This window comes from Mustelus asterias, chromosome 9 (genome assembly GCF_964213995.1).
Source record: "Mustelus asterias chromosome 9, sMusAst1.hap1.1, whole genome shotgun sequence".
NCBI lineage: Eukaryota > Metazoa > Chordata > Chondrichthyes > Carcharhiniformes > Triakidae > Mustelus > Mustelus asterias.
Window position 1 is genome coordinate 34,533,133 of NC_135809.1, and position 15,588 is coordinate 34,548,720.

The 15,588-nt window shown below is 40.0% G+C and overlaps 1 protein-coding gene across 2 annotated transcripts in view; it reads right to left on the minus strand.

Moving 5' to 3' along the window:
* The window catches only part of lrp6 (low density lipoprotein receptor-related protein 6), a 156,243-nt gene that overhangs the window by 18,428 nt on the left and 122,227 nt on the right, over positions 1-15,588 (minus strand). For both annotated transcript variants that reach the window (XM_078219941.1, XM_078219942.1), the window contains exons 7-8: positions 1,091-1,307; positions 247-536 (exon numbers count right to left, since the gene is read on the minus strand). In XM_078219941.1, coding sequence (XP_078076067.1) covers positions 247-536; positions 1,091-1,307 — 507 coding nt within the window. The remainder of the gene's footprint in view (positions 1-246; positions 537-1,090; positions 1,308-15,588) is intronic.

The following is a 15,588-nucleotide window of genomic DNA, read 5'->3' on the forward strand; positions in this document are numbered from 1 at the left end:
AGCGTGTTTTTATTTTTCCCTTCTCATTTGAGTTATAGTAATAACTGTTCCTTAAAAACAATACACAAATATTCAACTGCGCTATCCAGGCTCATGGCTTTCTTTCCCGATGTGTTAGAAGTACAGGTTATTTTTATACTGAGGCTGCAATTATTATTCCAGCAGCATCCTGCGGGAGCCCATTAGCCCTGGCAGCTCAGAGAGACACAGATACCAGAGAAGCAGCAGCAGCAAGGCTTTTCATACCTTCAGGCTAATATCCGTCCAGTAAATCCGGTTGTCAGTCACATCGAAATCTAGAGCAGAGGCTTCCTTTACTCCAGTCAGTGGAATAGCCACATTGTTATTGTTCGTTTCGAGTGAAATCCTTCTGATGTCTGCTCTCCGAGAGAAAAGTAGAAAAGCTTCTGGTACTATGCAGGTTTTCATGTCCCTGATGAGCTCCAAGCCTATTGGACAGGCACACCGCACACCCTGAGGTCTATACAAGCACAGGTGACTGCATCCACCATTATCTTCTGCACATGGGTTGGTACCTGAAAACATATTAACCTCAACATAGTTTACCTGCGAAAGATATTGATTCAGGCACAATAGAGATTTTGAATAAACATTCGCAACAACAAATTTCAATAGCAGCATAGTCACTATTTTCCGATACAATTCCCTGCAGTTTTCCTGAATTATTAAACTATTAATATATAGATGGCTGTATTCTTCACTACTGCCCAAGTATTATCCTGCAAATACAACACAAGAATAAGCAGCATTTCTCGAAAATCCAAAAGGAACGGATGCAATTTTTTAAAGTACTGAATTAAAATGGGTTGTTCCCTAGAAAATTACCCCTTGGATTAGCCCTCAAGGTTAAATGAATGATAACAGTTTTTCTCTAGTTCCCAAGCATTTCCCAATAGCACAATTAAGAAAGGCCTGTCTACAGAAATTTCCATGGAGAACTCAACACTGCTTCTTAGCAGCAACACGCGTTCCATTCAGTCCCCTTTATCCAGCGTGGAAACATCAAGAACAAAAAAAAAAGGGTCTTTTTAAAAAAAATGTTGGGTTGGCCATTAGGGTCTTTACTCACCCAAGATCCGATGAACATTTGTGGCCTTCAAGCCCATCAGATCAGGCAACTGGTCAATGATTATCTGTCGTTCAGCAGATGTTTTGTCAACACGTTCAATGCTGCGGCGCTGCCAGTCTGTCCAGTAAATATAATTGCCCAACAGAGTAAAACCAAAGATGTGCGGTAATTTATCCTCAACGAGGACCCGCCTACCAGTGCCATCACAGTTCATTACCTATTTTACACAAAGAAGACAAAATGTGCATTCAACAATAAAGTACATAACTATCAAGGACACAGATTTATTAGAGATGGTGTTTAAACTACAAATGGTAAGTGTTGCAGGTTAGTTCCCCTTTTCATCCACCTGATACCAAGACGACATTAAACAATGATCAAAATAATGCTGGAAAGTTAATGAATCTTCCTCCACACACGGGTAGAAGAATACTTGATATCTTACAGAGGGTGCTTAATGAGTTAAGCATTAGGCCGTGAAACAAAACCTTAAAGGTGGTAATCTCTATTGCTTCCACTGATAGGTTAAGGAGAGAAAGATTAGGAAAGTTAACTTACGGCTACAGGGCTCAAGCAGGACAGCTAGGTTTTAGATATCAGTTTTTAGATAGCAAAGTAGACATTAGAAGAATATGGAATAATTATGATAGGTAAATATACAAAAAGATTTGGTTTTGAAAATTGAACAGGACTCAAGGTGGATAAATCATTGGGTCCTAATGATGAGCACTTTACACAATTTAAAGAAATCAGGAAAAAAAAGAAAAAACTTGTGCATTGTACCAGAGCTGCATCGTACCATAGAGCTAGCACAGCCCTCTTGTTCAAGGAGGGAGAGCTGGCCAAATGAGCTAACTATCAACCTGTTAATATAATACAAGTTGGGAGTAGTTTTAGAATTTATAATTAAAGACCAATTAATAAGTAGTAATCAAAGATCAGCCTAGATTTGTTAAAAGTCTGGTTAGGTACGGGAAATTTGAGTTTTCTTTTGAAGAGGTAACTAATGAGATAAAGGGAATGCAATAGATGTAGGTGTATATGGATTTTCAGAAGGCCAGTAGTACAAATTCTCACAAGAAGCAAGTTCAATGACACAGTTTAAATTGTCTTTTGGCTATTTCTCTACAGAAAAGATTTGAACATAGATTGCAACAAGTATTCTAAGCAAAAACTATCTAGAGTGCTGGACACTTTGGCGAATGAGTATTTAAAAAGTGCAGGAAAGGCAGCTGCTTTGCGCGGATTCCGAACAATGGCCAGCGTGCTAGCAATGTCTAGCCATTCAGGAAGATGCCAAGCACCTTAGTGTAATCAAACTCTTTCAATCTCGACTAGCTTGTGTAGCAACATTTGGAAAAATCAGGACACAGACAAGCAGCAAGGGAGAAACCTCTTTCCTGGTCAGAAAAAAAGTTGTGGTTTTATGTTAAGAGTCCAAAGTGGGCTCATAGACACCACTTCTTATTTTGTAACATTTGGACTGATTGTACCAATTGGCTCTCATCATGCTCCTTTGTTCTGTATATGTTGCTTACTGTGGAATAAAGCTACCAATGACTGAATCAAAATCAACCCGAATGCTCCCTGATCTTTTGTAGATACATGGGAATTACTATGGTAGAAAGGCATTAGACCGCTAAGGGAGTGATTGAGACCACAGAACACAAGGAGCTATTGATAATGGCCTTCTTCTTAGGCAATCCCTCAACCTCGAGGATGACTGACTTTCCCCCAGTTCGAAGGGTTCCAAGATGGCTGTTTGGTCAAATGAGCGAACGGCATACTGCCACATGTGGGGCAGGTGGTACCTGAAGGGTTGGGGAGGTGAGTTGTATGGAAAACTGTGCTTTCTTGATGCCATCTCTCGTTTGGTTTGCTGCCTTCTCCATTTTCTCGTTAAGCCTGGGACACCTTTGAGTCAGCGAGGCTGTCTGATCTTTTCAGGGATGCTGAAAATACATCTCTAAAACGTTTCCACTCTCCTCTTGGAGTAGAATAGTTGCTTCAGGATTCTGGTGGCATGCATACAAATGACATGTTCCACTCAGCAGAACTATTTTTGAGTGAAATGCACCATGATCTGGGCATGCTGCCATTGGAGAGGACCTGTTCCACCACCTTGCTTCCCACCAAATTTGGAGAATTTTGCAAAGTTAACACTGGTGGTACTTCTCCAGTGTTTTTAAGTGCTTGATGTAGCTTGGCCAAGTCTCCATGGCATTATAGGGTGTGGGGACGACTGCTGCCCAGTAAACCACGACTGTAGTCTTTGGTTTGCGATCACAGTCCTCAAATATTCTTTTCCTCAGTGGGCTGAAGGTTGAGCTGGCATATTGGAAGCAATTACGAATGTCATTTATGGCAGCTCCCAAGATATGGAAAGTGGTCCACATTTTCCACAATCTCACCACTGATCTTAATAGATTGGTGGTGGGAGAGGAGCGCGCGCACGAGAGCGCGCGGGCACGGGGAGGGGGAGCAGAGAAGTCTCCTTGCGGCAGGCAGCAAGGAGACTTCTCTGTAGATACAGCAATCAAGTTTGTCTCCATTTTTGAATACTGTCATGATCACAGCTTCCCTGAGATCTCCCGGCATGCACTCCCCTTTCCAGATGAGAGATACATGAGGTTGTGTCACCACACGTGGATTGTTTTAAGAGTTGTGACAGGGATTCCATCTGCTCCACAGGCCTTGTTATTTTTCAGCTGTTGAATGGTATTTTCAAGTTTGCTCCAATGGGTTACAGAGGAATCAAGTTGAGGACATTCAAGTCGAAGACATAGGCCAGAATTTTACCCTCCTGCCAGCCACGGGAATCGGAGTGGGCAAAAGGCGGACAATGGGAAGGTCCATTGACCTGGGGTGGGATTTCACGGTTTCGGGATGAGTGAGGCCATAAAATTCCACCTACAATCTCAGTTGAGGAGTTCTTCAAAATGAACCAACTGCCTCTTGTCATTGATGAGCTCCCTTCCATGCCTGCCTCTGTGGGTGGGCCATTGAGTGCTTTAGCCATAGATTGTCTTGACAGTGCTGAAGAAACCACACATGTTGTTGGTGTCTGGGAGTTGTTGGAATTCTCACATTCTTTCTATCCACCATTTGTCCTTATGCTGTACCGTGACCTTCAGATGACTATAAGGCTGCTGATTTTCTCTGGAAAATCTATAGCACACCTGACTTTGTAACAGTAAGAGGATAAAACATTACAGCACAAATCGAAAGAGAGAGAGATTTAGAATAATTTGAGTGTAGATCAGGGTGGAAAAGCATTGAAAATAGTCTAATTGAAGGATCAGTCCATATGTTTTCTTTCATATATGAAGATGGTTTGGACTTGGTTGGAGGACACAATCTCAAACTTTGAATGCAGAAGTACAAGGGTTTGGAAATCAGTGAGCAGACCAGTAAAATGTTTTAAGAATATGTCTAGTGCAACGGGCAGCTGTGATTTAATATAGATAATGTGAAGCAGGCCACTCAGGGAAGAGACGAGAAGGACACTTAAAGTCCTGGAAAGCAGCGAGACAAAGGGGCTCATTATATATCTGTCTGAAATCGAAAACATTGGTAAACAAAGGCTCAGAAAATGCCCATAGAAATTGTGATTTTAATCAGTAAGGATAGGCAACAACACCTCCATGATTATCCTCAACACCGGTGCCCCACAAAGCTGTGTCCTCAGCCCCTTACTATACTCCTTATACACCTATGACAGGATGCCCTTCAACTCGATTTTCACATTTGCTGATGATACCACCGTACTGGGTCGGGTCTCAAACAACGAGACGGACTACAGGAAAGAGATAGAGAATCTGGTGAACTGGTGCGACGACAATAATCTCTCCCTCAATGTCAGGAAAATAAAGGAGATAGTCATGGACTTCAGGAAGCGTAGTGGAAGACATGCCCCTGTCTACATCAACGGGGATGAAATGGAAATGGTCAAGAGCTTCAGGTTTTTAGGTGTCCAGGTCACCAACAACCTGTCATGGTCCCTCCATGCCAACACTATAGTTAAGAAAGCCCACCAACTCCTCGAGGCTAAGGAAATTCGGCTCTCATCAATTTTTACAGATGCACCATAGAAAGCATCCTTTCTGGATGTATTACAGGTTGGTATGGCTCCTGCTCTGACCAAGACCGCAATAAACTACACAGGGTTATGAATGTAGCCCAGTCCATCACGCAAACCACCCTTCCATTCCATCTAAACTTCCCGCTGCCTTGGAAAAGCAGCCAGCAAATCGAGGACTCCACGCACCCCGGACATACTCTCTTCCACCTTCTTCCGTCGGGAAATAGATACAAAAGTCTGAGATCACATACCAACTGACTCAAGAGTAGTTCCTTCCCTGCTGCTTTCAGACTTTTGAATGGACCTATCTTATATTAAGTTGATCTTTCTCTATACCCTAGCTATGACTGTAATACTACATTCTGTGCCCTCTCCTTTCCTTCTCCCCTATGTACTCTATGAACAGCATGCTGTGTCTGTATAGCGCGCAAGAAACAATACTTTTCACTGTATACCAATAGATGAGACAATAATATATCAAATAAATACAGGAATAATGAAGAAGTTACACAAAACATTGCTTAGTCCACAATTTTGGGCATCAAATTAGAGAAAGGGCACGAAAGCCATAGATCCCCCTGTGCCTAGCCAATCCACCACTGTGTGCTACTATCTTTTCTCCCCCCACTGTCACAGCCAACAGTCAAGATTATTAACTTAAATGTGTAGGAGAGGGGGCAGACACAACCCCAACCTCACCACCACACTCTAGCGGATTGGGCATGTGTACTACTGTAATGCCTGAAGAAAAGCAAGTTAAGAATTCCTTAAAAACAGAAATTGCTTTTTTTTCCCCCTTCAATTTACTTCAGAATAAAGTGAAGGCTTGGGTTGCTTTTTACAGCAAAACCATTATGAATTCTCAATTCTTTGTAATCCAATTTAACAGAAAAAAATGTTGGAATTGTGGAAGCAAAACACCATGCAAGATCTGTATTACGAATATTAAAATAATTTCTTAATTAAAACTAAGCCAATCTGTGTTGCCTTCTACCATGCCCAGTTCCAGATGCTATTTCTGCTCATTTGAGATAAATGCAGTAGGTGTTATAGATAACGGAAAAATAATCTATACAGCTCCATGCCATAATAGCGTAAACACAGTAAGAAGTCTCACAACACCAGGTTAAAGTCCAACAGGTTTATTTGGTAGCAAAAGCCACTAGCCACTGCTAGTGGCTTTAACCTGGTGTTGTGAGACTTCTTACTGTGTTAACCCCAGTCCAACGTCGGCATCTCCACATCATAATAGTGTAAGACATTGGTATATCAACACTTCCCATGCACCAACAAATTTAGGTTCAACTCTGGTTTTTTTGCATCGTCAATTTTTACTCTGTAGCTTGTATCTTTTTAATTCATGGAATGTGGGTGTCGCTGAATGGACCAGCATTTATTTTCCATCCCTAATTGACCTTCAACTGAGTGGCTTGTTAGGCCATTTTGGAGAGTCAACCACATTAGTCGAGAGCTAATTACAAAGCACTCCATCAATCGGGTATATTCTTCCACTCCGGCCTTTGAACTTTGCCTATGATCAAAAATAGGCTTAAATCGAAATCACTCTTGGGCCAAAATATACAAGTGCATTTTTTATTCTGTATTCTCTAATTTCATGCAAATAGTCTTCATAGATTATCACAGGAAAATTCTCAGTAATTACCAACTCTTCTTTGGTTAGATGATTTGCAGACAAGAGGTATAATTACATATTTATTTAATTTAATAAAAGCAAAAGCCAAAAATGACCATTCTGAGTCACCCAAAAAAGAATTCTTTTTGAATATGGATCATTTTTCATTTGGAGGAGGAACTTGTGATGCCATAAGTACATGGAACCATTCCACACTAATTTTTGTTAACAACAGTCAGGTTTAATCAAGCTACTTTTTAATTCTAGGGAAGCTTTTCAATCTCTTTTGCAATTACTTCCCCTCTGGAAATTGGATCAAATAGCACAATTTTTAAAAAAAGCTAATTGCTCACCTTTAAAACAACATTATTTTATCAGTGCCTAGATTGCATGTATCACAAGGAAAATGGGCTGATTCACTTTAAGGAAAACATTGCAGCACAAGGCTGACATTTCCCCTCCCAAAAACAAATTTACAATTCATGTCAGCTCTCATCGTCGAGACCTCCATCATCCAGTGTTTCCTTTCCTGTGCGAACCACACTGTGGTATAAATTTCACATTCTAAGGCAATCAAACACTTAAACCACAGCAAGAATATTGTCTGCAACAGCAAACAGCTGCGACGGATACCGCAGTCACCACCTTACTAGACATACTTCAGCTACACTGTAAACATAATGCAGACACAACAGATATGCGCTTGCAATGGCAGTTACTGTGCTCGAATTCTTTCTCAGCAAATATCTGACAACAAATTTCCACGTCTTAAGTTTACATACCACCAAAATAAAGGAATAAAGCAGGATCAAGTAAAAACAAAGTAAAAGTGAATTCACCGTTAAGAAACAAAAATGACTTTATGATAAGATCAATCTAATTTTCCCAGGAAAATAGTGTCCAAACCAGGAACTTGAGCTCAAAGATGGAATGTGAATCCATTCATTTAATCTTGACCAAAATTTAAGTTTGAAATTATTTTTATTTTCAAGTTACTAACAATATGTTTACTGTCTTCTGTGGATTTCACATATGTAGAGCAACTTGGGGCTATAATAGTAAAATTAAAATAATTCATTATTACACCAGTAAGAACAAAGCAAGTACAATTCTTTACAATAAACATGTCTGTCCAGCTGAGTCCCACATTGAAACTGAATCAAGTAGTAAATGTACTCCAATAATCAGTGCATATCACTATTCTGCTACAGGTAACCTGACAAACATTTAATTGAAAGCCTGAAGAAAAGTGCAGCTACATGAATCAGTGTCTAAACAACACGAGACTGTTGGAGTAAAGGTGAAATAAACATTACAAATACAAAGTCAGTTATGGGGCAAAAACAGACATTGTTGCAATCTGTCTGGGTTTAGAATACAGGCAGATTATGGTCTGGCGACTGGTGCAATGTTGGATGACCTAGCATATTCCGGTTCATGGGGCACTGATACCAGTACTGGGGAAAGTGGGGTCTGTACTCTTGCGATAGTCTACATCTAAACTGTGCTGGGGCCCATTTTCGAATGGGCCCCATAGCTAGCCAAGTAGATAGGGTTTTAAACTAAATAGTGGAGGGATTACATTTGGGAAGATGTGGTAAATCAAAGGTTAGAGTCAAGGCAAGAGAGAAAGGCATTAATGTGGGAAATGATAATCAGACTATGACAGGAAGGGACTAAGAATACAAGGAATACAAATCTAAGAGTAAATCAGCAGATAAGACGTTACAAAAATAATAGGACAAAACTAAACGCCCTGAATGCACGTAGCATTCAAAATGGATGAACTGATAGCACAACTAGAAATAAATATGATCTGATAGCCATTACGGAGACACGGCTGCAGGATTAGGCGAGAATATTGAATGGTACAAAGCATTTAGGGAGGACAGGAAGCCACAAAAAGGTGGAGGGGTGGCTCTGTTAATTAATAATGGTATTAGCACATTAGAAAGGGATAGCTTAAGATCAGGAAACCAGGATGTAGATGTGGTTTCGGTACAGATGGATAAAGATTAAGGCGAGAAGTTACTTGAGGGAGTGGTGTACGGGTCCCCTAACAGTAACCATATGGTAGAGCTAAGGAAGAAATAATGTGAGCTGTCAGAAAGATACGGCGATAATCATGGGGGATTTTAATCTCCATATACAATGGAAAAATCAGATGGGCAAAGGTAGCCTTGATGAAGAATTCATCGTATGTTTTAAGGATAGTTTCTTACAATAGCCAACCAGACAGCATGCTATATTATAGATCCGATATTGTGCAACATGATAGGATTAATTAATTGCCTCATAGTAAAGGCACCGCAGTTGGCAGTAATCATAATATGATTACATTCAGTTTAAGGGAGAGAAGACTGGGCCTAAGACTCATATTATAAATTTAAATAAGGGCAATTACGAGGGCATAGAATCCCATAGAATCCCTACAATGCAGAAGGAGGCCATTTTGCTCATCGTGTCTGCACCAACACTCTGCAAGAGGATCTTATCCATTAGATTGGAACTTTCCATTAGATTCTTGATAAGTGAAAAAAACTCCTTTCTTCAAAAGGGGAGGGAGACAAAGCGGGAAAATACAGACCAGTTAGCTTAACATCTGTCATAGGGAAAATGTTGGAAACTATAGCAGGGCACTTGAATAAGTGCTAGGTAATCGGGCAGAGTCAACATGGTTTTGTGACAGGAAATCGTGTTTAACCAATTTATTGGAATGCTTTGAAGTAACACCTGCCATGGATGAAGGGATTAAGGGAAACTGGTGGATATTTAGATTTCCAGATGGCATTTGATAAGATGCCACATCAAATGTTATTTGTGAAAAATATGGTATAGGAGTTAACATATTGATGTGGACAGAAGATTGGCTAATTAGCAGAATGCAGAGGGCAGGAATAAATGGGTCTTTTTCTGGTTGATAGGATATAACGAGTGGTGTTCCACAAGGTTCAGTGCTGGTGACTCAACCTTTTACATTTTATATAAATGACTTGGATAAAGCGACTGAAGATATCGTTGCTAAACTTGCTGGTGACACAAAGATAGGCAGAACAGTAAGTTGTGAAGAGGACACAATAAAGCTACAAAAGGATACAGGTAGGTGAAGTGAATGGGCACAGACCTGTCAAATGGAGTATGATGCAAGAAAAAGTAAAAATTTTGGTACGGAAAAAAAGCACTTCATCTAAATGGTGAGAGATTGCAGAATTCTGATCTAGGGGTCCGGATGCATGAATCACAAAAGGCTAGTATGCAGGTACAGCAAGCAATTAGCAAGCTAATATAATGTTGTCATTGATAATGAGGGGAATTAATACAAAGGTAGAGAGGTTATGCTTCAGTTATACTGGGCATTGGGGAGGCCACATCTGGAGTATTGTGCACTGTATTGGTCTCTCCATTTAAGGAAGGATGTAAATGCATTGGAAGCAGTTCAGAGAAGGTTTATGCTTCCCCTTGTGGGAGAACCTAGAACGAGGGGCCACTGTTTAAAAATAAGGGATCACCCAGTTAGACAGAGATGGGAAGATTTTTTCCCCCCCTCAGAGGTTAGTGAATCTTTGGAACGTAATGGAGACAGAGTCCATGAATATGTTTAAGGCAGAGCGAGATGGATTCTTGATAAGCAAAGGTTTGGGGTATGCAGGAATGTGGAATTTAAGTTACCATAATCAGATCAACCATGATATTATTGAATGGTGGAGCAGGCTAGAGGGGCCAAGTAGCCTACTGTTGCTCCTTATTGGTATGTTCTTATATACTAAGAATTAAAAAAAACATTTTTTGAAGTACCTGGACTATAGCTGAAATAAAACTCACAGCGATGCAAATGATCATCATCAGAAACTCAGTGCTTTGGAAATCAATTAAATGTTTCCATTAGTTTCCCACGCTGCGTCCCTAATCCCACCAGTGAAATACAAAGTTAAAATAAATTGGAAGTAATTTGTAAACTTACATTTTATAGAATGCTCTTAACAAAGCAAAACATCCAAGTTAGTTCCCAGAGGTCCAGGTGAACTATGAGCAGTAACAACAGAATGAGGAGAGGCAATGTAAAAATGGTCAAAGTGGTAGAATTTCATGAAGTTTTTGAAGTGAGGTAGAAAATGGCAAGTTGAACAGAATTTGGGAAAACATGACAAGCTAAGGGGTTAAAATGGTTGAAGGATCTGCCACTGAGCCTGGATCTGAAGGTGCAAAGGAGGCCAAAATTGTATGGTCAAAAAAGGGATTGAAGGTATATCCTACCAGGTTCAGCTTAAGAAAGGATTTGGGACAGGGGCTGGAACATCGGGGTTTTGGTGGAAGTCAAGTAGGTGGCCTTTGTTTATTGAATTTCAAGTTGTACAAACTTGCTCCTCACAACCAATCGTTGGACAACATAGCAATAGTCAGTAAGGCTGCTGGATATTATCAACATATATATCAAAAGCTGACCCTGTAGACAATGCAATGAAGGACTACTCCTTCAAAAGCATGATTTGAATACTTTTTGTGGTTGAAGTATTTTGTCCCCCAATTAAAATTGGGATTACTTAAGAGGCCAGAATTAAAGGAAAATGCAAGCTGGAGGAGACTACTGTGCAGAGTTTGGGGTTGGGGGTGGGGGTGGGGGAGAGAGAGAGAGGAGTCATAGAGGGATTTTAAAACATTAGAATTTAAAGATTAAGCTGTTGCTTAACCAGGAGCCAGTGTAGGCCAATGAGCACAAGGGTGTTTGTGAAGGGGAGTGTGTGTGATGGTGAGGACATGGGCATCAGAGCTTTGGATGACGGAATGTTCAGAGAGAGGAAATTGAGGGGCTAGCTGGGAGTGTGGTGGAATTGTCAAATCAGAGGTAACAAAAACATACTGAGGCAATTTATAGTAACCCTTTGAACCCAGCCAGGATCATCTATCCCATGATTCAAACAGGGTGTGCACAGAATTATTCCACTTCAGGCAGTCTGCTTAACAAATAAGACACAGAGTTTGGAATAGATTCAACATAGACATATAAGGGACATATTTTATATAATTTCATAAATACGCTATATAATCAAATATATGATTCAAAAATCAGCCTACGTTCATAACTGAACTTTTCCTTCTACACCTACATTGATTCTGATGGAAGTAAATGGGCTACTTTTTACGCACATTCCCTCTCCCAATACTTTAAAATTAATCAAGCCCTTCCCTACTAAATCTCAACACACCAGAAATTCTAAGATTACATGTCAGCACACTTGGACACAAATCACTACTGCACTTGGACCAGATTTTCCCCCCTGTCAAGTATGGAGTGAGAGGTAGGTGAAGGCTAATCATAAAAGTGCCTGACACAAATCTCATCTGACTTAAACTTCTCACCCCCACCAGAGTAATAACAAATGCAGCAATCTTGAACCACAGAGTAGGGTACCCTACTTTAATAACGCTCTTATACACCACACGATCAAACTACAGTGGGCTGAAGTCTCATTTCAGAACATGTTGCAGCCTGTTCTAAAGTCTGGTATGCACAAAGATTATACATCAATTAACAGTTGCAATATAATGGAACCACTACCCTAGCATTTATCTCTAGGAATTGGAATGCAAACATCTTGGTACTGATGCGAGACATGGATGCCACACTGGTGTCATTTTAACAAACTACCTTGCGTTTATTGTGATGCTGGATTACAGCCTATGGCTCTCATTCAAAGTTGGCTCAGATCACGTGGGTGAGTCTTTTCACTTTTTAAAAACAACTTTAAAACCAGGAGTGTAGCACTGAGACAAGAGCCCAGGTTTTCACTCATTTCTAATCTACTGAAAATGAAGCGATATCTGACCCAACTGTGATGCTTCCCAGGTTAAACAGCTTGCCTCACGCTCATTATTTATAATGGAACATGAAATATAACCGTTTAGGAGCAGAGGTTATTAAAAATGGATGTGGATCTGAATCCAAGTCAAATTAAGTGTCTCCAAAAGGAGGAAGAGGAAGTGGAAAGGAAGGGAGTAAATAACTTGTTTAAAAGGGATTTTAAAAACAAGAGCACATTCTAATATTCAACCCGTTGACCAATTATAAAAATAACCTAATGAACTAAAAGTGCAGATTTAGGTCATATTTCCAAAACCCTTGTATTAACCAATTGAATATAGAGCACTTTTGGATACAATTGTCAGTTAAAGAGATAACCGCTGCTTCGATTTTGCCTTTTAATTCATAGTTCACCCTACAAGTCAAAAACAATTGTTGAAGAGATCTCTCTCACTCCACCTCCACCACCGCCCCACAACCCCTCTGGGAATTTGGCCATCTTAAAAATATGTCAAATCGAGTTACACACTGCCGACACACAATATCGAACAGCCCTTCAACTGCCTGAGCAGTAAACCTCCTCCCCAAATCAATTTGTATTCAACTCAGTATTCACTAAAGTCAAGGTTACAACCTTTGAATCTTCTCTGCTTGACTAAATGGAAGCCTTGTGTTTCATTATTCCCCACAGTAGGCAGTGCAAGCTGCCACTCACCGATAGAATTTTACCCAGTCTAGACAGCTAAAAACAACCTTCTTTTTAGCTGGACTTTGTAGTCTGTCATCAGAGGAAAAGGCAGCCTCAATTTCAGGATTAGGATGTAAAATGAAGCATTCTCCGGATACTGATTCTCGGTTCCCATCTAATACAACAAACAAGGGAAAAAACCCTCTGTTTCCCTCTGACTTTGTGCACAGCTCTTTATCAGGCAAATTACTGTGTGAACCTACTCAGTACCTCACTGAATGTAAAGAGGCTGCAACCTCAGACTACACCAATGGCTTTGTCTTACTGAAAGAAATCCAAGTACACCATACAGGCAAATGTCTACAACAGTTCTCAGTAAGCTGATGATTCAAGATGGATGACAGTGTAGAATCACTAACTGAAAGCAAAAAAAAAGGCACCTTTTAAATCCTTCTCCTTCACACTCTTCCGGTACACTTTTCCCAGAAGCAATTTAAAATCCAAAATATGTTGGTGATCCTGCTCCACAGGTAGGACATAAGTAGAAACTACACAACAGCAGCAGAGAATTAACACAAGGAGGATTAAGGCTTTACAATCACAATCTCACCCCAGGTTACCACAACTTAATTATTTTGTTGAGAGTCACAAGTTCATTTCCTGAGTACAGGAGAAGCCATTTTCACGTAAACCTGAACACTGGTTAACAAAAAACTCAACGTTACCAAACTGGGGATTATATATCCAAGGTTCAACTCCTCCGAAAAAAATCAAATGTTTTCTATTATTGCCACCTCACCCCTCTCCCAAAGCTTATTTTCCCATTCTCCAATCAATTTCATAATTTCCTAGGTTCCAGGAAGCCAGACTAGGGTAAAAGAAAATCCCCATCACAATTGATTTTTCCTATGTTCACCTTGGCCGCCCACAACCACAGCTGATGGAACCAAAATGTCTCCATATAAATGTAAAATTAAGACACGAATTTGAATACAAGTTTCCTGATCAGGCGTACAAGCAATTCTTAGGGAATCTGTGCAAACATAAGTTTATGGAATGCAGAGGTCAAAATGCAACATTGCAGCAATGCTTTTCACAATACTGAAATGCGTAAAAACCAACCTTTACAAATACAGCATTAAAAATCTGATTAAATATCTGTCTTAAAATAATTATTAATGTTTATGCATTCTGGAACCTCCCAACACCAGCCCCATTTTAAACTTTCTTACATCATGTATCATTCTTGGTGCCAATTTGTCAGTTGAAATCAGAGACTATTGAAGTGGATGAGAGCGCCTAGGTTGACTCATCCCCGGTATCATTTTGCAGAAGCACCAAGCTCCAACCATGGGCCAACACCATTTTTTAATATAGGAAACCATATCTCACTATTCTGGCAATGCTTTAGGTACATCAATGCACCTTACCATTGGATTACCTTACTTAAGGGAATTTCTAAAATTCTAATGGAGGCAACTTTCAAGAACCATAAAAAGCTTGTAAATTTTCTCTGCAAGTTGCATAAAGCAGAAAGCTGCAACTTTAGTACAATATTAATTTGAGAAATTATCATGCCCCTCAAAAATACAATGTCTAACCTAGCTGGGTACAGTCCAGAAATCTATCCCACTGTAAATTTATTTTTCTAATAATTACAAACAAAAGAAAACCTTGCATACACCAATTTAGTTTCAAAGCAGCTCAACTACATTTGATCAAAATCAGTTTGACACTGTTCAAGGTTTTGACTTCATGTATGCTTATAACTGCAGATTAATAGCACTACCTAGTTATACTTTACAGGAAGCATCATCAAGTAATGTTTTTGGAAGAAAATTGGAGAAATTACACTTATTTCAATTTCAGGTATTTAAAACATTGCTTATGGCAAATGCGTCCAAATATATTTAGATGTAGAAAAATGAAGCTTTCATGCTAGACGAAAGATGTCAGCAGCCGCAATCGTATCGTAGTTTACCAGCAGCAACCAACTGTGAATAATGACAAACCAGACTGCCAAGTTGCAGGCTGCTTTGCCCACTGTACACTGCCAGATAAACTGGGAACAAAAGCATCCTGCTGCACCTCCTGCTGATCTCCATTAACCCCTGCTGCTGCTTATTATCTCCTCGGGGCCCCAGTACTACAGCAGCCACCTCCAATGCCATGCTTCTTAATGAATGTGTCTCTGCTGATGTAAACAGACTGCATCTGCACACCATCCACAGAATTGGTTACTAAGCAATCCAAAGGTCAAAGATAGGGGAATCTGCATTCACAGAAAAGTGCAGGG